The 25,531-nt window shown below is 33.6% G+C and overlaps 2 protein-coding genes across 4 annotated transcripts in view; both read left to right on the top strand.

Annotated features, from left to right (window-relative positions):
* Nucleotides 1-614: 614 nt before the first annotated feature.
* On the top strand, nt 615-10,822 carry LOC125057599 (activating transcription factor 7-interacting protein 2). 2 transcript variants are annotated; one of them, XM_047661386.1, is made up of 4 exons: nt 615-766; nt 7,395-9,053; nt 9,222-10,145; nt 10,232-10,822. In XM_047661386.1, exons 2-4 carry the CDS (start codon nt 7,436-7,438, stop codon nt 10,642-10,644), a joined length of 2,955 nt encoding a protein of 984 aa, XP_047517342.1. In that variant the 5' UTR covers nt 615-766; nt 7,395-7,435; the 3' UTR covers nt 10,645-10,822. The 2 variants fall into 2 exon arrangements, with proteins under 2 accessions (XP_047517342.1, XP_047517341.1); XM_047661385.1 differs by lacking the exon at nt 615-766 and adding an exon at nt 3,125-3,245.
* A 628-nt stretch (nt 10,823-11,450) lies between these two features.
* The window catches only part of LOC125057600 (probable E3 ubiquitin-protein ligase RNF144A), a 113,787-nt gene continuing 99,706 nt past the window's right edge, over nt 11,451-25,531 (top strand). The window contains exons 1-2 of one of the 2 annotated variants that reach the window (XM_047661387.1): nt 11,451-12,058; nt 20,949-20,992. The gene's annotated coding sequence lies outside the window, so the exon portion shown is untranslated. The remainder of the gene's footprint in view (nt 12,059-20,948; nt 20,993-25,531) is intronic. The other variant, XM_047661388.1, reaches the window with a different exon arrangement.

The raw sequence follows: 25,531 nt of genomic DNA, 5'->3' as shown, positions 1-25,531 counted from the left end.
CTAAAAGAAGCAATTTTGTGCTCACAACTCAGTGTAGTCGTAGAGTTAGCCCTGAATTCCATTGGTTCCGTAGTAATGATATTATAAAAAGTATATCTTAGTAGGTATGTTACACGTTTGTTATAGATAATTATTGTTTTAAACTTCGATATAGGTATATTCAATGAAGAATAATAACACCCACATAAAAATAAGAATATTATAAATATTTATGAATTATTTATTCTCTTGTAGAACTTCTGACCTAGGAGCCTTTTCGCTATCGGAAACGATATGAGATTTGAGATATTGATTTGATTTAAATAATCCGTTTTTTCTTCACTTGATTATTTAAACGTTTTTCCTTTAAGGTAGGTACTTTACACCTGAACTTACATTCGTATGTTCAAGGGGTTTTATCGAATAATTATCTGTCTTCGAGACACACCTAGAGGCTAGAAGAGAAGTAAATTGTAGCATTACCTAGCCATGAAAAAACACAGCTCTTTAGAAGTTCTTTATCGACAGAACGTATAAGTTATTGAGCATATCATGAAATGGCAAAAGCGACTAAAATGAGAAAGTTTAAATATAGCTATCTCACTCATACTCATGTATAACACGTAAAACGACAAGATGGCGGACGATATCCCTCGAAACGAAACATTCGCAGGCCGCCGCGCAGGGCATTCGATGACACACTGTTCTTCGAGAAACTTCTTTGCGTGCTGCTGGAATTTCAACCTGGAACAGCTGGACAAGGCAACAGCAGTTGGCGTCACAATTGGTAAGCATAGTAGATCTTAGATTTTTTTACAGGACCTCATTCCAAATTCCAACCCTGGTTTTTGTATATCAATCTTTTTTTTACTATGTAGGTATTTAGCAGTAACGACTGACTAGGCCTGTTTTAGGTACTTATTTTTTGGAACTCCAGATTTCTTTTCTATTCGATGAAGTCCTTAAATGTATTTCTCAACGTTCTCTGTTAAAAATCATTATTCTGTCTTAATGAAAAAAATGTAATGATCATTTCAATAAAAAAATATTTTAATGATAGGAGGGACCAGCTTTTATTTTTCTTCATTCATTTAATTTTATGAAGTATATATTCGTATTAATCTACAATTATTGTTACTTATTATGATTATAGTAAGTATAAAAATATGTTAATATAATAATATTCCTCAATTGAAACCTATAAAAGTAAAGTGGTTATCGCCAAATCACGGTAAAATTGATTAGCAAATCCAAAATAGAAGAAAATAACCGCAAATTTAAGGTTATGATTCTGGACTATACTACAAAATTTACAATACGCTTGTCGCTTATACTTATTGGCAGTTGTGGCGTTCGAGGAAATGCGGCAACGTCGCATGGGTTGAACACTGGCAAATGACGTGCGACTCGTGCCGCGACCGTGGTGTTTTTTAGAGCGTTGTTGCCGGGCTGCTATTCATGTTCTTCTTACTTCTTAATTATTTCCATTACAGCGTACTATAATACAATTATATTCTTGGCAATTGATGTCTGACGCACTAAGTCATGTTAGTTAGCACAAAATACCTTTAGGAGATATTAAGTTTTAGACACGGTATCACTACTGGAGTAATGTGCTTTGTGAATAGGTGTTTGACCTTTTATACCGTATGCTATATTACGAAGATGCTCTTAGTCTAAAACATTATCTTTATGACTAATTAAAATATATACTTATAAGTTATAATTAACACTACTTCACCTTTATTTGTACCTACTCCATCGTTGCTATTTATTAATTAATTTTGTACTTTATCAGGGATATTGTTGGGAATCGCAGGTCCACATGTTTTTATCTTTATATAGTTCAGGTAATAATTGACGCAAAATGATATATTATAATCTTATGGTATCTGCTTCTTGGCAGTATTTTGAGGAAAACATTTAGAATTATTGCTGAAGCTAAATAATAAATAAACAATTTAAGTAGTAACAGTTTATATCAATACAACCATCGGTGACCGAGTTCGTATTATATCTGAGTGTGCGGAACCAAATCGTCAATGTATGTATAAAAAGCCATAAGAACACAACACAAAGAAGATAAGCAGCTCTGGAATCGGTATTTAGAGATGTCGAATTTGTAGAGATAGTCCATTAAGAATTATTAATATTGTCGATAAAGTAATTTACACTAATAATCTTTTTTTAGCTTGTTAAAGAGTATGTGAGGGAGTAAAGAGTTTCATTCCTACATTCTTAGGGGCTTTATGTCGCTTCTCAGTGGTTAAATAAGTAGGTAGTAGGTACAATATTAGTACTTAATTCCGTAAAAAACTCACTTATACTGACAAAACTGATAGGTTGTTCGAATTAAATTGGTTTAAGTTTCGTAGCCATCTTCTTCTCATTCTTTGTTACTGAAAGGCTAAAGGGGATACACGGTAATAATATCCTACCCATTCTATTTTTAACCCACAACCAGTCGGGCCGACTCGGCTTAGTTCGTGCGGATGCCTAACAATGACGCGCTCCGGCAACGTCGCACGAGCTCAAAACTCTATCATAATCAATTCACTTCTTCAGTATCGTTTTAATATAGATAGACAATTTACGGTGGACAATTTCCACCATTTCAACTAATGTGTCATATGTTTTTCTTTTAATTTATGTGGTACGTAATCATACCTACAAATCTTTATATTATCATTAATAAATACTATTATTAATGTTGACAAAGTACACGTAATCGTTTAATTACACCAGCAGTTAAGTTAAGCGGTTATTTTCTCTACCAATAGAAATACTAATGTATAGAGAGAAGAGGAGTAGGTATTAGAAAAGTAGAACGCAAGAGAACGAAACAACACTGCCTATTTTGACCTCGCTTGATATATAAATAGTGAACTCAATACGTCGCGGTACACAGAGCAATGATAATGTAGAGACTAACATCTATCGCCGCATCATTCGTGTTGATTCGTGATAGGCTATTTCACTCTAACGTATTGTGATTTTCTATGTTTTGTCTCGTTTATACTCTGAACAGCTGCTGTGAACCGGAACATACTGGATTGCCGCGTCTGTAGGTTTCTCTGATTACGCATTGCTCTTCGATTTTTAGTACTATAATTCCCCATTTGGCGCTGCAATCGCGGCAGCCATTTTCTTCTTCTACTGTTACGTCACGTCAGTACCAAAACCGCCGTGCTACAGAGTGCTTGTTTCGCGAGGTTATATTTTGTCTTCTTCACTTAGGATATTTACTTCTTCTTCTCCGTTTGTAGGTTAGTAATATTATATGTAGATTAAAATATTGTATTATACTTAAGTACATGCACGTATTTAGGGCTTATATTGTTTACAAATTTTGTTTATTGGTAGTGTATTATTGAAATGCAAGAATGAGTGACATTTGTTCGTTTTTTTTCGCAAGAAAATAAATAATATGCGTTTCGGGTTGCCGTCGTGTGATTAAATTAACATAGTTTTTTAATGTGAACCGTTTTTTTTTAGTTTTTTATATTTTTTAGCGATATTGACTAAACTAATATTGATAGGTGGTTTATTTTATTTCAATGGTAAATGCAGTAACGTAGTCATTGTGCTATTATTGTAACGTTTTTATTAATGAAACCAAGTTTCTCTATCAAAATAAGTAGATTTTGCTTGCATTCTTTATAAAGATAAAAAATAAATCTTTTTAACTGTCAAGTTTCTTGACATATGTCAGAAAAAAAGGAAACATTAAAAGTTATGTCATCGCTTTGGTTTTTTAGATAAAACTTGTAAATAATTAATTTGTAGCAATAAAAAAAATCTGCATAGGTAGGTATAATATTTATCTAGGTAATCTTCGTTACTTGGTCAGTGATAAGGTATCACCAGTTGAAGGTTCTCCTTGCGGAGTTAAACATTCCTCTTCGCGTTGTAAACCTGTATTCTCATATATATATTCTCTTGTTCCGTGTTCAGCGACCAGCGTTCGATAGATTGTCCGGTCAGCCCACACCTTCAACTGGATTTCCTACAGCTCATACGAAAGCAGTGGTTGTCTCACTCTAGCTTGCGTTAACATCGTTTGAGTGAGCGTAATAGTTATGCGTTCATCAGCGGTGTGTAGTGCTCTAGAACTCATACCGTAATTCCATCGTGCGCGTCTGGCGGTCGTCAGCCATATTTTGGTTTTGCCTTAAATATTATGTTTTAGCAGAGAAATGCAGAAGGACAATTATGCTAATAATAGATTTGAGTATGTTTTCTTGTCACCGTTAATAATTTTATTATGTGGATAGCTCGGTTGTGTTGACAAAGCATTTTGCATTGAAACTTGTTTTTTTTTTATATAAGGGAGATAGGTACTTTCTTAAAGTATATATAAACTTTTATAATTTTTTTTGAGAACCAATGACAACAATCACTCCCAATAATAAAATGATAGCTTTAGATATACATTCCGTTATTCTCAATAATTAACTTTATTATTGGCAGAATTCAATATCGCCAACCTTGAATTGGTTTTTACAATAAATTAAAACAGATGACACCAATGTGTGTTAAGTTACCTATTGCTAAACATAGATGGCGCAAATACAGAATTTTAAGTCTTTGTACTTATTATTATGACGTGATAATCAAAATGACATTTGTATGCCTATTTTTATATTGTTGATTGTGTGTTTTTTTATAATTAATCAATCTTAATGTAATTTCTTAAAGAAAGTTCTTTGCAAATTAACGATTTATTATTTTTTATTGGGGCTCGAGACAAAATCCTTCTCGTTGGTCACGTGAGCATGAGTTAATGTCATTCCCATACGAATTCGTTTTAAGTGAAAAGTGATTTTGGGTAGAGCCTTTGATAATTGGGAGGTTAAATATTTATCTCTTATGCAGATGGCGCCATCTATGTTTGACATTAGCTAACATGACACATTGGCGTTATCTGTTTTCAACTATTGTAAAAATCAATCCAAGGCTGTAGATAATTAATTCTCTCAATTAAAAAGTTCATTACTGATAGTGACGGAACACCGGCACTTTGCACATTTGTATTTGTATTTACATAGATCATTTAAATGTATTTATTATTTAAATGAATGCATATTTCTAAAACCCTACCCGTGATTCTTAGTAGTAATTTATATTAAAAAGGCAGTCTACGCATGTGCGAAGCCTCTCGCATTGACTATGTCCGTGGGTGGTATCCCTTAACATCAGGTGAACCTCTTGGCCGTTTGCTGTTCTATAAAAAATGGAAATCATACTTAATATCAAAGCTATGGAGTTTTGCAAAACGTGAAAAATTAACTACTTGAGAGCTTACTTAAGTTATACTTCTTTGGCGTAACAAGATTAAAATCTTTTCAAAAATTTTACCTACTCTACGTTTGTAGAAAAAACGACACTAACTATAGAAAAAACTAAAATGTTGACTATAGCTAATTTCAGGCTGTCTGTTTTTCGTGACGGTGTGCGCGCGCATCTAACATGCACTTTTATCATCTTTCCCTAACACGCCAAACGAAGTATAACTTCAAAATTCCATGATAGCATGTAGGTGAACCTAGCCCAAAATCTATGCGACTTTGGCAGGTAAAATTGCGCAATTATCGACCGTTTGCAAGACAACCCTCGTGCTTCCGAAAGGTCATGCCACTTCTCGCCAGGCCTGGGGGCTTAGCCAAGATGCCTTGCCTTGTAGTGTATGTAGCAAGTCGAAAACCAGATTTGTATGAAAATTTGTCGACACGAACGGTCATTTTCATTCATACATTAAATGCAACACAATTGTGTTTACACTTCTTGATAGGCCAGATTAAAATCTCTCAAGTTTGTTTTTAAAACAGACCAAGGAGATCGGACCTTATACTGTAGTAAAACACATATTTCTGAAGGCTATCTATAAATATACGACAAAAAACTTTGACGACTCATTGGTCTAGTGGTTAGTACCCCTGACTGCGAATCCATGGGTCCCGGGTTCGATCCCGGCTGAGGCGAACATCGATGTGATGAGCATTTGGTGTTGTTCTTAGGTGTTTAAATATGTATTTATATGTATATCTATCTATAATATGTATGTATATCCGTTGCCTAGTACCCATAACACAAGCTTCACCAGCTTAGCATGGGACTAGGTCAATTGGTGTGAATTATCTTTAAAAAAAAAAATCTAAAAAGACACAAGACATTAATTTTCCAGCTAGGAACAGGTTTTATTGGAAAATTCAATTGTCGTTTTTAATATTTTTCTGTACATATAGTTTATGTTTTCCATCTTTTAAACTTTCCCTGGACTTCCAGAAATCGGTCCAGCAATTCTCGAGTTTTAGCGACACAAACAGCAATTCATTATTTATATATAGATTGTTTTGATAGGAATGTGACATATTTGTTAATTGACTTATTTCAAATGACATTGACGTTTTAAAAGCGTTGTTTGTCCTGCAAAAGTGAAGCATATTTTTTTAGGAGAAATACTCATTCCGTTATAAGTAGGAGGAATATCAGCTTGGTTTGGTCATCAATATATTTAGTTTCTATCCCATTCGTATAAGGGTTTTCCACATCCCTGCCGAAATGTACTCAGGTAATTCAACATAACCAGCAGAAAAAAGAGTTTATTCAAAGATTTACTTCAGAACTCGTTACAAATTTAGGTGATGAGTTAAGTATCGCAGATGAAGCATTTATTTCTGCCGAGGCCACATAGTTTTTTATGACTTTGCAATTTCGATAATATTCGGGTGTCCCCCTTTATAAGATAAAAATAAATTGTGGGGGGGTAAAAATACCTGTTTTAAATGATTAATTCAGTTAAAATTAAGTCAATTAAGTTTTATAAATATCGGTAAGTTTTTATTGAATTTAGTTGGAAGGAAAAAAGAAACAATATTGTGCCAGTATATACTATATCGATTGAAAGATTATTTAAACAATATTAAAGTGAATATGTAGTTTAGGCAATCATCACTGCCGATTTTTACCTCCTTAGACTCTTGATTAATATCGTTGATGTATCACAGAATTGTAACATAGTTTTCAAATCTTGAATCGTCTTATTACTACGACAACTACCCCACGCTGTTAGCGAGACCACAACCGAAACCTTAAGTCCCTTTAAAAAAACAAAATAACATTTGAGAAGAATGAATTTCACACATTAAAACATTTTTAATAACAAACAAGCTCTCCAAACATACATTGTACCATAATTTCAGCATTCGTACCGTAAATAATAAATTTATTTGAATTCGACAAATTCGAATTTTACCGAACAACGTATAGTTTTCTACGAAACAAATTTAACTGCGATAAGTTTTAGTAAGATCGATTCTTCATATTGTGACGTATAACATAATACACGCACCACAATCCAGCGCTGTAGACACTGTTTTTATTTATATGTTACTAAATTTTTTTTTTATTTCCAGGTCGTTAAAACTTCCGTTATAACGCTTGGAAATGCAGAAAAATGCAATTGATTTTCGATAGTGATACAGATGCCGACATTAGAAAAGTAAATATGGCCGTCATTAATTCTGAAAATATTAATGAAAAATTTTCAAGTGACAGATTACTCGATAAATTTAGTCAAAACGAGTGTATAGAAAATCGCCAAGAAGATGTTAAGAAATTGGCTGATTCTGAAGTCACCAGTAAAGATAATAACATAGACAACAACTCGGATACGGGAATTGATTCGATTGAAAACCATGCTACAATAGAAACAGTATTTCAGGATCAAACTGTAGAGATAAAAAATGAAGAAGACTCAAAAAACATTATTCCTGGAAAGTTAGACAATAACGAAAAGTCAAATTTAAATACACATTGTAATGAATCCGACAAAAATAGCGATCTTAAGCGTAAATTACCATCGGAAATAACAGAAAAAGTTGAAACTGAATGCAACGAGAAAGACATTTTACGGGTGACTATGTCGGAAATATGCAATAAAAAAGAAACAGTCGGAACTGATATTAAAAATACATCTTCATACTGTTCTAAAGAAGAAATCGATTGTAATAATGAAGAAAATGCGGCCCCACTAATAAGTTTAAACGATAGCTCGGAAAAAATGGATGTTGATGAAGATCAAGAAAGCAATGCTGATATTTCTAAAACGAGTATTGAAGTAAGTTCAGTTGAACACTCTTGCAAGGACCATATTGAAAATAAAACGACGAGTGAGACAAAAATCGATTTAGGAAATGAATCGGTTGATAACACAGCACTGCCGCAAATCGAAGCCATATCGCCAAATAAACTAAATAATCATGTTACACATGATGCAGTAAATATTAATAGCAATGTAGATTCAATTGTAGAGAGTTCTAATGTTAAAGATAAGTCACCTAAAGAAGAATTAGCCAAATGTGATACATTGCTGCCTATAGCCGTAAGCGATAAGAATATTAAAGCAGACATTACTCAAGCAACGGGTGAAACTAACGTAGATCCAAACACTATTGAAATTAATGATGACAGTTCACAGGACGGTTCCAGTCAAAAGGAACCCTCAGTTAACAATTCCACTACAGTTTCTCCAACAAATAAAGATAATAAGCTAAAAGGAAATAATGTTGCATCGCTTAGTAAAAAAAATATTAAAGAGGAAATTTCAAATAGCAGCGTCAAAGAATTGAGTAATTTAAATGTAAAAGACGAACCTGTTTGTATAAATAAGGAAGACATCAACAACGTGATTAATAAACCCAAGATAGAAGAAGATAAATCTTTAGATAGTAATGTACAAAGTAGGGCATCTATAGAACATAAGGAAGAAATTCAAGTATCCCTTAAAAGTAAGTTATCTAATACATTAGATATTTTATCTGACGATGAAGATAATCAAGTAAGTGGACAAAATAATGATCTTCAAGAAACAAACAAACAATGTATTAATGTTGAAGACGATGATGATATTTTATTAATTGATGATGAAGACACCTCCAACGGAGGAAAAAAAATCCTAGCAAATAACTTATCACTTATACCTGCAAAGGATGTTAAAGAAATACTAGAAAATAATCAGGTTCATGCTGAAGAGAAACTCGAACAGGAAACCAATAATGTGACGATTGATAAAGGTATTTATTATTGTAACTTTTAAAAAATTTAATTCAATGAAGCAATAATTTGTAAATATTCTTTACAATATAAGATAGTAAAATAAAAACAACAAAGTAGGACATCAAATAAAACAATCAAAATTTCTAATTTCTTTAAGGGAACTAACATTTATTTTAATATTTCAGATATGAATGAATTAGATGTAAAGGATGAAAAAAATACAGCGGAATCTGATACTGAAAAGGTAAAAAACGAAACAGAGATACCATCTCCTCCTTCAAATAAACCTCTATTGCCTACAAACTTTTTGTCACTATGCAAGAAAAACGTCTCTGATATGACTCGAAATGATTTAGAGGAATTCTGTATTATGAAAATAGTGGAAAGCGTAGTTGACAGGGGCAACATAGGCGAAATGAAATCGCAATTAAAGAAAATGGCTTTGTCTTTAGATGAGCATAGAAATAAAATTAAGTCGATTACAAAACAAAATCAAGATCTCCAAGTAATTTTAAGATCGGTTCAGGAAGCATGTCGAAAAAATTCGTTAGTAACTCCATTAAAAATTACACGATCTGTCGGTATTCAAGTCGTGATGGCCGAAAAGTCGAAAGAAAAAGCAACAGCTCCAAGTCAAAACAATGCAGCAACAACCTCGCCAGCAAAGCCCGTACGCTCTCCATCTCTACAGAACAAGTCAAAACAAAGTACAACATCTTCACAAAATATACCAGTTCCAAGACTTGTTCCAGCAAAAAGTACACCTAGCAACATAATGCAAAATCAGACTCCAAATAAAGTGCCCATCAATGTACAACCCACGCCTGTAATAAGGCCGGTAGGTCCAAGACCAGAAAAAAGACCTTTCACTAAAAGTCAAACAGGTTCTGATACTGTTGACTTAACAGACGACGAGCCTCCAAACAAAGTAGTAACCAGACCTGGAAATCAGGCTGTAAGGGTAATATCACCCCAAAACCTTATGCCACCACAGCGGGCTCCAATGGTGAATAGTCCTAGAAAAGTATACATTCCAATAGGTGGTGGCCAGGTTTCCAATATTCGTCCTACACAGCAAGCTTATATGCTTAAAACTGTTAATAATCAAAGTAAGTCCAAAATTTTCTGATATTAAAATAATGTTACCCTCACCCATAGTTTTCCAGATTAATTTATAACTTTTTTTACTTTGCAGATGTGAGACAAAGAGTTCCTGGCATGAGAAAGTACCATCCAGCACCATTACCTGAAAGTGGTAAACAGTACCAGGCACCTAGTTGGAAAGCAATACCACCTGCACCAGAGATAAAGCTGTCTAAAGTTGAAAACGGAATAGTCATATCTTGGAAATTAGATAATTATAGAGAAGATGTTCATGAAAATATTGCCAGTTATCAAATATACGCCTATCAAGAAACGCCGTCTCCTCCTAGCACAAATTTGTGGAAGAAAATAGGAGATGTAAAGGCTTTACCACTGCCAATGGCATGCACATTGACACAATTTGTACCAGGCTTTAAATACTACTTTGCAGTTAGAGCAGTTGACGTCAGGTCGCGACAGGGATCATTTAGTAATCCTGGCAACATTATGCTTTTGAACAAATAACCTAACTCAAGACTGATTACCTTTTTAGATCTATATTGACTGTGTAAATAAGTGATTGTATGTCTAGCACATTATTTGTAAATACTACTCATGGCGGAAATAGTGACTGTTTTCGTTTTTAGCTTATGTGAATTAAACTTTTAATTACATAGTTATTTAATAAAACAAGTAATTATCACAGTAGTTTTTTAATAAAATGTTCATACAAATTAGAAACGAGTGGAAACAACATGTCGGTAGATTTAATGGTATTTAAAAAGTAGTGACGAGTCCTTTATTGTGTGATGCGAAAAAACAAGTGAACGCTAACCTTAGTGATTGCTGAACGGATTAGAAGCAGTCTTCAAAGAATCATCTACATAGATACCAAGACACTAATATTTGTATTTAATCTTTATCGAAATTGGATTACGGGAAAGGAAATTAATGTTCATTCATAACAATATAATCTATTATATAATGTAGTGGCGCTTCTAGGTATATGGAGGATGGATGAGTAATTTTTTTTAGTCATAGTTCGCGCTAGGTCATGGTTTTGAATTTCACCCTAAAGGACTCGATTAGGTATCCCGACTATTTATTCTGAAACATTGGTAAGTTTGAAAAAAAGATGTTTGCAGTTTGCACAGTGCATTAGGTAAAAAAGCAGGAGATGTATGAACGCCTAAGTGCTTTATCTATGGTGAAAACTAAGTACATTTTTGAAGGATAGCTGACTTTAGTAACAGTATATTGTCAGTTTGCGTCTGACTGATAGTGTGAATTGAAAATTGACATAAATATTAATTTAACGTTGTATGCACCAAACTTCATAGTCTATGTGTCAATTTCGCATAGTTTCTAAAAAGGATTAATTTAAAACTGCTTCTTAAAAATTTTGGTTTTCTATTTGTAAATGCTATAAATTGTTACCTGCAAAATCTATAGTTAAATAATAATCATTCAGAGTGAAATTAAGTAATAATTATATTATACGGATTCCGATATATGTAGATGTACTTGCCATAGCATAAAGGCTCAGTCAGAATTCAGATACGTCTTGTTTCTTGCAGTGGTCAGTGCAGTGTTTTGCTAGCGAGCAATAACTTGTTGGCGTGTGGAAGTTTGTGATTCAGAGCTAGTGTAGACACGCTCCTTTTTCATGAAATGATTATTTTATTTGCTAAAACGAATAATAGATTACAATAATAAACACATTTTCATCTTCATATTGCGAAGTTTTAGTCTCCTGACGTAGTGACATATCGTTTCACAATTAGTACAGATTCCACGGTGGAATTTTGTGTACGTTGTGGAAAAACATCCGTGAGGTGTAATAAAGTGCACAGTGAATTTGTGTAACAAAATAGTGTTATTTGTGCAGTGTATGTGAAATATGCTTGGTTATAGTCTACTAATTGGAAGACATTTGCAAGTAAGTTTCAAGAGTGTATAAATTACCTTATCTTTGTAAAATGTGCAATATACTTGTGACAAAGATAACATAATGAAACAAACACTGGGTTCTTATATTATTTATTCAGAACCCTATATACTTCAATAAAACACTAGTATTAACTTTTAGACAATACAGATTTCTAAACATATCATAATTATTTATTTTTGAAACAAAAAGTTAGCCATTATGCCTTTTCTACTTATATTTTGCAGATACATACAAATTATACTTAACTCCAGATGATATATATACACATTGAATTAAAAATATATATTAATATGTTGTAAACTTAACTTAGACTAATAAATTTTAAGCAGAAAAGACTATAATAAACTGTGTGTAATACTTACATACACATTAATTTATATTACGTATGTCTTAAATAAATGTAGTACCTAGTCTTATTTAAAACTCAGACATCTTAGTAAATACAAGATATAATGTCTCATAGAAACATAATAAAACATAATATGTGATAACATCCGTCTTTATCAGTAATTGGACTGGTGAACAAGATCATAGGGATATAAGGTATTGAATAGTTTAGGTATAGTTTAGACACAGTTATGTTTACTTAACTTTACTGACTATATGTTAATTAAATCACTCAGTTAATCTTTCAACTAACTTAAAGTGACTGTAAGGCCATATTTTTGACATAAAAAAAAACATCATTCTTATATGTTACTTTCAACACTAATTAGTATAAAAATTTCAAAAATAAAAGATTAAGTACTTCTTATTTCTATATAGATTTTTAACAGTGTATCCTTCTCTGCATACAGTATTTAATAAATCTTTAGTTTTGAAGTGCTGGCTATTTAGCTATAAAGACAGGCAGGATCTAAGGTGAAGTTTAACTAGTTCTGCTCACTTTCGCCCTGCCAACTTTCGCCAGACACCAAATGCGAACAACATGTAACAAATTATAAATTTTATAGTGTTTGGATATCATTCAATTGATATAGATATATACATAATAGCAAACCACTATTTTGTAGTTTTTAGTAGTATTTATTCTTGTTTATTTGATTTTCTTATTTAGTTTATGATTAGGGACAATTAATTACATAATTTATTTGTTTTTACTATTCATACTTATTAATTGTAACATTACAAAAATATATATTTTGACACTGTTTAATGAAATATTACATAGTTTTATACTACTTACAGATAATTTTTATAAGAATGCTCAGCTTCATTTGTTTTATTGAGATATAGAAATTTCTGAATTTGAATATGATATCTAATGTGCAAAATCAAATAGTGATAAATTACACCACAGATAAGATACGGTAGACATATTGAAACATGTGATGTCTGTTAAAATGACCTTGAATATGCTATAGTCAACCTCGGCAGAGATAGAGTTGTGGTATTACAATTTTTTTAGTGCTAGTATGTGTATATATATCTTTTAAAAGATACTCATTATATTTTAACCAATTTTATTATCTAGTCAAGTAGATAGGTGATTACACAAATGGTGATGATGTAATCGATTTTTAGGTTTGAAACATCGGGATGATTGATCTCCATGCGTGCTCAGCCGTGATTCGAACGCACGACCTCATTGTGAGTCGTATGCTTAAGCCACTAGGCCAACACAGCTCTTTAAATAAATATTTATTTATAAAAAAACAATCCTGTCCTAACAGATGGCCCTACACCGACAAGAATGCACAACAAATTAATAAAATTTACATACTAGACAAAAAACGAACATAAGAAATAATTTAGGCAAAATTAAATTACTAAATACAAAAAAATAACTAACTACTATAGGCACTTACAAATAATAGAACTTTAGTTAACTCAACGGACAATAAAAAAGGTCCGTTAACCTATGTAATTCGTATAATAAGACAAACTCAACGAAAACAAATAAAAATTGTATTAAACAACGATGTTATCCTCTCTACTTTTGCAAATATCGCATTAAAATTGGATGAAAACGAATCAATAGTCGATAGTGTGTCGTGAAAGCGAAACTAAATATACTTTCTCTATAATGTATCGGTAATAGGGCTTGTTAAAAAGTGTCAGTCGTTTCGAATAAATCGGCTTAGGGCTGCTATAAAGAATATCGTTCTCCTATAAAGGCCTTTCTTTGATTCTGAAAAGGCCGGCAACGCACGTATGAGCCTTCTGGTAGTCGACTGTAGGAGCGTCCATGGGTTGCGGTTATCACTTAACATCAGATGAGCCTCCTGCCCGTTTGCCCCCTGTTCTGTACAAAAATAAAAGACTGACCGTTATTTACCTACAGGTCTATAAGTGAATATCTCAAAAACTACTAAGCCGACGTTGATGAAACAAAGTCTGTTCCCTAAATTGGAATATATATTTCGATATACTTTCGTTTCCGAGATATTTGTGGATAAACATACAACACTTGCAAAGTTTAGTACACGTGCTTGGAAGCCTTAATAGATCATCACACTTAAAGATAATCCAAAAAATGTTAAAAAAAAAAGTACTCGTTAAGTTTTAAATTTTTTACACTAGTGTAAAATTCATTTTTATTTTGTTCAGCTGTCTTGAGGTGGAAAACAGATTTAATAGTTTACCGTACATAAAATTATTTTAAGCGTGAGAATTGTTTAGTTTCACGACGGAGGAATTCTGAATGTAATAAAAGGAGAACAAAAACTTCTGCATTTAAGATCCCCGTTTAAACAACGCTTATTCAGAAGCACGCTGGAGTTTCACGCCTTCGTTGTTGACATCCCCAGATGCGGTATGAGTATGAGTTCATTTAAACGGCGGCTAAACGGGCATCTCCTGGAATAGCATGCCCTCCAATAGGTCACAACTCACTCATCATTAGGTGGGATTGTGGCGAAACGTCTGGGCAGAAATTAAATCAACATCAATTACTGAAATTAGATTAATTACTTGAAGCGTCGAGGCCCTTCCAGCTCGATCCCATTGCGTTGCGTAGATATGTGGGATCTCTCTGCATATTTTATCGCATTTACCTCGGAGAGTTCAGAGGAGTTGTTCGGATTAATGCAGCTGAGTTTCATCATCGGACGTCAAGGCAGAATACTAAATTCCAGCCGAATCATCTCGACGTCCGTCGTTACTAAGCGTTTTTTAAGGAAGTTTTGCCGCGCACCATCACTTTGTGGAACCAGCTGCACTGAAATATTGCCGAACCAATTCGACTAAGGGTCCTTCAAGAAAAGAGCGTACCAATTCTTAAAAGGCCGGCGGCAACGCACTTACGAGCCCTGTGACATTGAATATGTATCACTTAACATCATGAACTAAAACATAAAATATCGTTACTTTTGCTATATATTTTAAAAATACCGTGTAAACTCTATATAACGACACTCCAAGAACTGTGCCTATTTTAACGTTACAAAGAGTTGCCGTTAAATAAAAAGAAAGAAAGAAAAATCTGTATTAGATAAAGAAAATTTATTTCAGACTAGTGTTAGTAATTACATAAAAACAATTGGTAATTGAACGCTATTGCGTTGTCTGTTATTTTTGTACTGTACCAGTAGTTAGGTTGTATTTTTTTACCTATTTAATTCATATCTTACGATATTGAGGCATCATCGTGATAAAGCATATTCAAGCATGTGCAATTTGTAAAAAAAAGAATGGATTTCTTAGAAAATTCGGTACGTATGACGAGTACCGACAGTCGAGATTATTTCTCGCTATGACAATAAAGCGACAAAACAACGTACACAGCTCTGCAGTTTAAACTAATTTCGGCAAAACGTACTTTTTTAGTATTTAATTGTTGTCGTTATTGAGGCTGGGTGTAATGCTATGTAGAGTGTATAATTGTATGGAAGACAAGCTAAATAAACCAACCAAAGCCGAGTGATTTCGACGCTTTAGGGCTTGTGTCATTAAATCGAGGGACGTTACATGGAGTTTACACTGTACTTAAAATAATGTAAAACCTTTTTAAACAGTGTAATAACTCAATACCTAAGTATATAATTCTTAATAAATTAAAACTTTGCCAAATTAGATTATTTACAATTTACGACCTAAACTGGGTCTAATTAAAGAATAATTCTGCCTACTATTTTTAGGACTTAACACTGTGGTTTTAAGAGTTATGTTTAAGACCACACACTTTGTAGGTCAATGGGTGTGACGCTGTCACTAACAGTCAACAAATATAGTTAAATTTGCATTTAGTGACGGATAAGATCAGACATCATGGTTATTAAATTTTAACCAAACCTTTATGGCGAATTTATTTTAAGTGGAAACGAGATACTGATTCTCTCGTATTAATATTCTTTTGGATTTATAGCGTCGTATAATACTGTATAATCATTAAGTATTCAAAGTAGCAATGCATATATCCCAGTTTATCATCCACTTCATTAGTTCTGCGATCCAAAACGTGTCTCCGAAACGAGAAAGTTCCAACGCCTCCTATGGGTCGCAGGTCAATCTAGCGGTATCTGGACCGGCTTAGGTGTCCTTCATAGTTCGATCTTGTTCCATGCGTACCAGCCGTAGTTGGCCTTGTATTCGCCTATATGTTGGGCCGGTGTCTCCATAATCCGTCGTCTTGCATTCCACCACCAGTAGCTTCTGCACCTCTTTCGTAGAGTTCAAGCCTTACAGGCTTTCTTGGGACACTTTTCCTTCAGTCTTTGCTAGATTCAATTACCTTCAATTACCTTTTCTATTTTAAATAACGACTCGTGGCTATTACGATCGTTTTTGTGTAAAAGGCCGGGCTTTTGTTAAAGACAGACACATAAATGGTATTTAGCTTTGTGTATTGGATAGATATTGTCCTGGTCAGGGTTGAAAATAAACTTTATTTTTAATTTTTTATGAAACTGTTTAAATTGTTTAAACAAGTGTTGTTTTGTTTGTTGTAGGTTAGGGCTCATTTAAAAGACGAAATCAAATTCTCCATAGTAAGTTAAACATTTACAAAACCCATTAATGTATATCTTTAATTGATTATTAAAGCTTTACGTTCACCTGTATTTTCTAACTAATGTTGATTTTTAAATTGAACGATATAGGGACTTTCTGAACTAAAAATTATTTTCTAGGGATATCCAATATTTATTATTTAAATGGGGGGAAAATCCACTAGTCCATTGGGCATTGAATTACTTTCTTTTGACGGCCGGCTTTAGAGTCTTTCGTAACGGGGCTTTACCAGCTGGGAATTACTTATGATTTCCATGAATGCAACCTTTCCTTCTGATATTTAATTTCATAATAATAATTAAATATCATATAAATGTCAACTCGAGTGTGATAATAAACTCAAACTGTTTTAAACGTGCGTTTTAAAACAACTGGGTGGCATGACAAAATTTTTGTTCTTTTCAATCACTCTGAACAAAACAATTAGTGAGAATTCAGAGTTATAATAAAACAATTTTGTTAGTCAAAGTATACAAATGAAATTATGCCCCAAACCTAAACGGAACTCCTGCATCTGGATAATACTCTGTACGAGGTTATTGAACTTTAATATCTTCGAACGGACAGAAACCGGCGCCGCGGCTGGTATCTACCTCCCAGTAGTGATTGCGATTGCGATTTTAATAATTAGTTTTTGTACCGAGCTATCCGAACGTTGCAACATTAGCACTACGAATATTGAAAGAACTATATCGAAATTGCATTCGTAAGCGTCGGGACGGACAAAAAATTTGTGCTTGATCCAGTGAAATCAAAATGTTCAGGGCTTTTTAGGGGGTACTTTATTTAAAGAAAAATTTTATTCTTTAAAAATGCACGATTCTATGCCATTTATATTAGGTAGCGTTCAAGTATTACGTCACGCAATTTTTGGATATTATTGACCCCCCATGTAACGCGCCGTAACGTTTTTCTGTACCCAATAGTAAAACGTTTCGTGACCACCTAGTGACTCTTTATACCTAAAGGTTACCATTATGTGGTGTAAAGTACTGGAAAGTCTAAAATAATATTAACAATAACGCGTAATTCAATCCCCGCCCCGCATCGTAACTTTTTACAAAAGGGCCCCCCTCCCAAAATTCGTTACGTAAGACTTGAACGCTCCCTTACATAGTACTTTGTCCTAGAACATTCTGTAGGAAATAGCATGGCGTGGCTTGTTATACGAAGTAATACGGCGATATCAGGCACATAAGTAGGATATTTTGATATTAAAATATAGGTCAAACAATTGTACAGTTCAATAGCCGAATAAAATGTGTTACAAATATTTTTCTAATATAGTTTTATTATATATTAAGTCATAAAACGTTTCATAGCATCAATTACGATTTGTGTGTCAAGTGGTTTTTAATAATAAAATAAAAAATGTAACATGGATGGAAATAGATTTTTTATAAAGGAGGCAAACGGGCTTACCTGATGTTAGGTGATACCGCCACCCATGGACACTCACATTGCCAGGAGGCTCGCAAGTGCGTGGCCGGACTTTTAAGATTTGGATATGTTTTATGATATTTTTAATTTTTCATTCTGAGTATAGCCAAAGATGGGATTCCGTCTCTACTCTAAAGGACCCAATCTAATACTGAACTTTATAATGTTTAATATTCTTAGTTGAATTTTAAGTATGTACTTATCTTTTTATGTTGTGATGTTAATATTTGTTATGAGGTTTGAAATACAATTCAAGAAAAGAGCGTACCAATTCTTAAAAGGCCGGCAACGCACTCGCGAGTCCTCTGGCATTGAGAGTGTCCATGGGCGGCGGTATCACTTAACATCAGGTGAGCCTCCTGCCCGTTTGCCCCCCGTTCTATAAAAAAAAACAAAAAACAAAAAGTTGTCATACGAAACCAGCACTTTAAGATGTTGTCATTGTAGAATCGTTGAAAATTAATTGATGTATAGTTTGCATTAATGATATTTGACGATCAGGTCGACTGTCCCAAGCTTGGCACCCCAGGCATCTCATCATTCCATTTGTCCCTCCATTCCTTTCCGGAGAACGCGTTTTGTCCAAAACTCACCGATGCGATGTCCAGATTGAGCATTCTGATATCCAAAGTTGCTCCCCCTCACACTTTAAAAATTACTTTCGTTGATATTTTATAGTTTTGTTTAATTTATTTTTATTATTTCTTCGTGTATGTTATGTTTACCTTTAAGTGCTTGTCACATTGTATTTTATTGTTCTTGTACCTTTGATAGATAAATTGTAGGCGTTACGGATTGCACTTTAAGTAATTTGCTAAATGAAAAAAATCATATCTTCATACTAGAATTATCAACTATACACTAACCATACTAGTGAACAAACAATAAAAAGATATATATGGTATTTAAAGGGCGAAATAAAACAACAATAAACATGTATTTTAATAACATATTACAGGTTTTGGTTAATATAATTTAAGAAACGTATGAGATTGACCTATCCTCGTTTTTTTAGAATCTATTCTTAGACTGCGCGGTAAACCAGTTTATTGTTTTTAATCTAAAGTGGTTCAAAACATTATCCGCAATGGACATAGTAACAGATTGATTATTGCACTAATGAAAATAACTTATCAATATTGTGGCACATAGGCTTAACGTTTCAAAAAAATAAAAAAATCATTGGCGCTACAACCTCTTTAGGTCTTGGCCTCAGATTTCTGAATCTGTTTCATGATCATTTTTAAATCTAATAGGCAAGTAGGTGACCAGCCTCCAGTGTCTAACACACGCCGTCGACTTTTTGGGTCTAAGACATGTCGGTTTCCTCACGATGTTTTCCTTCTCCGTTCGAGCAAATGTTAAATGCGCACATAGAAAGAAAGTCCATTGGTGCACAGCCGGGGATCGAACCTACGACCTCAGTTATGAGAGTGGAACGCTGAAGCCACTAAGCCATATATTATATGTTTCAAAATAATATTAAACACAATAATAAAGACACTTTAATTTCATACTGTTAAAAATACTAATCAAATAAGTGTTAGTATTCCTATATTAACGTTTCAAAATACGCATTGTTAATACAAAATTAATGCATTATTTTATTCCACTAGGAATGCAAGTGTTGAATAATTAAATGCTAATAAAAACCTAAGCGGGTAATAATAATAAAAGCCAATCTTTACAAAAGTAGAATATTCACTTAGATTTGTTGTTACATACCTACACTTTTTTTCTTGTAATCCTAATATCCTAGCTTCATTCAGTACCGTTGATCGGAACACCTTCACGGGTAAAGGCCTCCTCCAGCTACAGGACAGCTTTCTTCCTCCATTCGCTTCCTGCTAACGTTTCTATATCTCCTATACACCTATTTTTGGGGCACCCTCTTATTCTTCCCCTTGGTAGGACATAACAATTTGAAGTACTATTTAAACACTAATAATTAACCGGCTTGCCGATTCTGTATATATACAGATTGTACTTGGACATAGGCCTCCAATAGCTTCAACTCTTCTCGGAGTGTAGCTTTACGTAGCCACATAGGGCTAGCTCTACTTATATCTTTCCATCTTTTTATTAGTCTTCCTCGTTTGTCATAGCGAAGAAGCCATTTCGTCGCTTTTTTCGTCTATTTATCTTTGTCTTCGTCATATTTATATAGAGATTATATAGATATATTACATATTATCTTATCCATATGTATTATATGTCTTTGAAGTCCACCTTCTGTGCATCTGGCTATATGCCCCGCCCATTGCGATTAAGCGAATAATGACAATTTAATGTCAACTGCTTTTAAGAAGGTGACCCTTTGTAATATCTCATTTGCGTGCATTTAGGCAAATTGCATGTTTTTTTACGGTATATATTCCTTGAAACATTAAAAACCTATAGTTAAACAGTGAATCTGGGTTTTAGTAGAGTTAAATCTATAGTACCTAATTAAAGCTGATTTGTGAATAACAATTTCCTTGTATTGCAGGAAAGGGAAACGATGCCGCTTCAAGTCAATATAGCAACATAATGGTACGTTTTTCTTCCTACTATAGAGAATTAGTTGACCTTAATAGCTGTTAGGCTAGGTCAGTTATAGAATAACTAAGATTAGTACAGACTAAGGTGATTTATTCTTAGAAATTAAATTATAGAAGTAATAGTCAGTATCCCAAGTGTTGTTCCTATAATATTAATGAATAATACAAACGCTTAAAATTTTAAACAATATTTTTTTTCCAAGAACCTCCTATAGGCCTCCTCCAATTCCATCTCTATCTTGAGGATTTTTCTCTGAATTTTCCCCAGCATCTTTAAGCTCGTGCAAGAGGGTGACCTTCCTTTCTTTTCTCTGGTGTACCTTTCAAACTTGTTACCTACCCTCTTTGTCCGTCTACCATTGTTGATGCGAGCGGTGTGGCCATTTTCATTTAAGTTTTTTATGGGATAGTGTATCATTAAAAAAATACAAAACAATTAGTAGTTGAGGCTTTATTAGATATTAATTAAAGTAATCTTTCAATTAATCGACTTTAATATTACTTATAACTTACGAAATTTTGAACGCTAACTGTATGTTCAAAATCAAAAGTATACATAAATTATAAATTTTTCTATAACGCGATTTCCGTCCCCCACATAACACAGTATAACACGGTTATAACGAGATTTCTCAAGTTATATTTATGTAGTGTGAAATTCATAATTTATTTATTTATAAGTTCTAAAACAACGTGTATGCATAAATTATACAAAAAAATGAAAAACGTCCTCAAAAAAAAAAACAAAACTAAATATAAACTTAAATCTCATGAAGAGCATGATAAACAAAGTTACGCGAAGTTGGAAGATTGTTGAATGATTTATCAATCCAGTTTTGCGTAGCTTTGCACCTGCTTCAATTGTGCTATTAAATTATAATAAATAACTTTATTAAATTCCTATTCCTAGTTTTTGAATTGTTCATATAAACTGTTTTGCGAGAATACTCCTACAATTTCCAATAACGCGGTAGGCCTGGGGTTATTTTTAACTGTTAAGCGGGCCATAGACGGACCGCATGTTGCAGTCAAGACCGATTGCAATATGCGGTCACCGCACGGCGATCTGCAGTTTCCATACTAAATTCATATTCGCAATACACGGACCGCTCGAGCAGTTCCTGAGCAAACCGCATATTGCAGTCGGTCTTGCCCTCTTTAAAACCATATCGCAAGTAAGTGACTTACGGGATTTATACTTAGCACATCTTATATAACTTATCTATTGACAATTCATTTCGCCAGGTTTCATAAATTGGCTGAACGTATAGTCAAATATAAAAAAATTCTCGTGTCACAATGTTCGTTCCTATACTCCTCCGAAACTACTCGACCGATTCTTATGAATTTTTTTATGCATATTCAGTAAGTCGTCTACTATCTATCTTTCAACCCCTAAGTGATAAGGGGTGTCCATCCCAAACTAAAAAAATGTTTCCTCGAAATAATATGTAACATAGCAAAACAATCGTTTGCCGGGTCAGCTAGTATTTATGTATATATAATTCTTGAGACCCATGTTAGCCTATTCACAAAATACGATCTATTTTTCCACACAACACGGAAAAACTATATTAAATTAGTTCAATATCTATTATGTAAGATGGATAAGTAGCGAAGTGCGTGTCATTCTATTAGCATCGACTACAAGGACGTATGAGAACAATATTATGATAGTCGAATGGAAATACGAATTCCTTCCATTGAGGTCTAACTATATCTTAACATATATCCTAGCTTTAAACTTTATACATCGAGTTAACGCAGAACGTTTATTTAGAAGAAAGAAGTATGTAGATACAAAGACAAAAAAAAGGAAAGAATAGTATAAAACATTGTATGTAACGAATCTGTGGCGCTACCTTTTAGGTCTGGGCCTCAGATTTATGAATGTTTCATTATCTATTAGGCAAGTAGGTAATCAGCCTGACACACGCCGACTTTTTTGGGTCTAAGACACATCGGTTTCCTCGCGATGTGCGCTCACCTTTCTAGCAAATGTTAAGTGCGCACTACTAAGACTAACAACTATCAAGTGATATTCGACATTAGCCCATTTGAGAGATGAAGATATAAATTAATAGTTTCTAACAAAAGTTACATAGAGAAATCCGTGAAGCGTAAAAATTGCTAAATCGATTTCACACGCAGATCTAGACAGTTTCTCAAGGTGCGCTCATTCCATATTTCTAACAAACAGCCATTGTTTTCTATTTACGAAACAGTTGATTGTATTTTCGGTCGCATACGGAATTAACCTATGACGTGTGTAGTACTAGTAAGGTCCACCAGGGAAAAGAAAGAGAGGTCGCCCTCTTGCATGGCTTAATTAAATTGGTGGAGAAGATTAGAAGAAAAATGCTCAAGATAGAGAGAGATGGAGCCAGTTGGAGGAGGCCTATACTATAACTATGTATTTTAAAAAAATATTATTTCTGTGTAAAAATTTAAGATGCATATTTCAAGAAATATTATTTTTATAGAACAGGGTGCAGGAAGCTCACCTGATGTTAAATGATACCGCCGCCCATAGACACACTCAATGCCAGAGGGCTCGCGAGTGCGTTGCCGGCCTTTTAAGAATTGGTACGCTCTTTCTTGAAGGACCATAAGTCGAATTGGTTCGGAAATACTTCAGTGGGCAGCTGGTTCCACATACTGGTGGTGTGCGGCAAAAACTTACTTGAAAAACGCTCAGTTGTGGAATGGCGGACGTCGAGGTGATACGGGTGGAATTTCGTATTCTGCCTCGACATCCGATGATGAAATTAAGCTGCAGGTATTAATCCAAACAACTCCTCTGAACACTCTCCATGGTAAATGCGGCTTAATTATTATTAATATATATATGCCTGAATGTTAATCATGATTGATTTGATTATCTGAAAGACTTGAACAATAGTGTTTTTCCTTATATCTTTATGAATATACAAATTATATAATGGACAATTTTTACAAATATATTTTATGACTGCCACCGTGCTTGTGGGTAGACGAAAGCACTAGTTTTGATATATGAAATAGAAGAACTATGTTTGCCTTTTTGGGATTACAAGTTTTACGTCTCTAAGATGGTAATTATGAATTGAGAATCTACGCATTGTAATTAATACGACTGGTGTTGTCATATTACATAATATAGTCCTCACTGTCCCGACTCGTTTGCTTATCCTACAAAAACCCCGGCTCTTAGCGAATAACTAGAAGGATCTTCCAATTTAACCTTAAGTCGGTTAATCTTAGTGACCATATGCGCTTGAAGGGCCAATGAGTCATGCAGGAAGACATTTCAATGCCTTGTTCGAGTGACCTACTGTTTGTTTACATTAACACTTATCGGTATGTAATTGTACCCATTGATAATCGAGGAAAATATGTTTTAAATGTGTTAGTTAATTTAAATGGGAACTACGTTGTGACATTGATTAGTATTGTATTTATTATAACTAAAAGAATCGAGAAATTTTTGAACACGTTTATAGATCTGCTTGACCTAACTAACAACAGACAACTTAATAATAAAAGACAAACAGGTGACCCTAAATCGACAAGAATGCTCACACACACATACACTCACAAATGCACATACGCACACACACATAAACTAGACTTTTGTTTTGTTAACTTTTTTATATTTTTTTATATATAGGTATATTTTTTTTATTTATTTACTATAAATTATTTATTGTTCGTTTCTAAAAGTTGTATTAACAATACTTTTTGCCACTATGTCCAAGAGGGACTGGTGACTTGTAATAACAGGTTTTCCCAACCTTTTTCAAGCACCAGTCTCTCACAATAATAGATTGCATTAAGTTTATTGTCAAAAGAAAGATCTTAATGTACCACTTTATTTGCAATTAAACGATTTAAAAAAAAATGCATAGCCAACGAAAAAAAAAAACACTCGAAACAAAAGCAAACAAGAAATTAATTAGGAAAAACAAGTTTTTTTTTATTTATTTCTTATGGACCACAAACTTAGGACAAACACATGATATAAATTGACATACATACAAAAATATAAAAAGCGGTGCCGTCCCTAATGTGGACACGATCAGCGAAATCAAGTAAATACGATAAACAGTGTTAATACAAACAACCATAAAATTAAAAACTATAAAAGAATTAATAAACTATTTGAACCAAGAAAAGAAGTTATCGGTACTGTGTCCTAATTCTACTCTTAGCTGGGGCCAGAGAACCATGAAAAATTTCAAAACTCTGTGCAATATCATTATGGTAGCCACATAACCTATTAATTGGAGAGTTTCTGCCAACGTTTGTTCGACAATGTGGGATGTGTAAACTTCTTCGATTGTATAAACTACTCCCGACCCGAGGAACGTATATGGATAAACGTTGAATGAATTACGTAATAAAATAAATTAACTAACTACTATAGGTACTGACAATTAATAAAACTTTTGTCAGTTCACTGAATGGACAATAAAAAAGGTCTGTTAACCTATCTAGATAACCAATTTGTAAAAGATAAGGGCAAGTTGGCCTGCGAGCTTTCCGCCCTTTT

This window comes from Pieris napi, chromosome 16 (genome assembly GCF_905475465.1).
Source record: "Pieris napi chromosome 16, ilPieNapi1.2, whole genome shotgun sequence".
Lineage (NCBI taxonomy): Eukaryota > Metazoa > Arthropoda > Insecta > Lepidoptera > Pieridae > Pieris > Pieris napi.
Note: the sequence above shows the minus strand (reverse complement) of the source record. Positions and strands in the feature narration are given on the sequence as shown.

Excerpts from the sequence above, each read along its gene's own strand:
- LOC125057599 (XM_047661386.1), top strand. The coding sequence starts at position 7,436 with ATGCAATTGATTTTCGATAGTGATACAGATGCCGACATTAGAAAAGTA. Across the intron at positions 9,054-9,221 it reads TAATGTGACGATTGATAAAG|ATATGAATGAATTAGATGTA; the intron begins GTATTTATTATT and ends TTAATATTTCAG. Across the intron at positions 10,146-10,231 it reads TAAAACTGTTAATAATCAAA|ATGTGAGACAAAGAGTTCCT; the intron begins GTAAGTCCAAAA and ends TTTACTTTGCAG.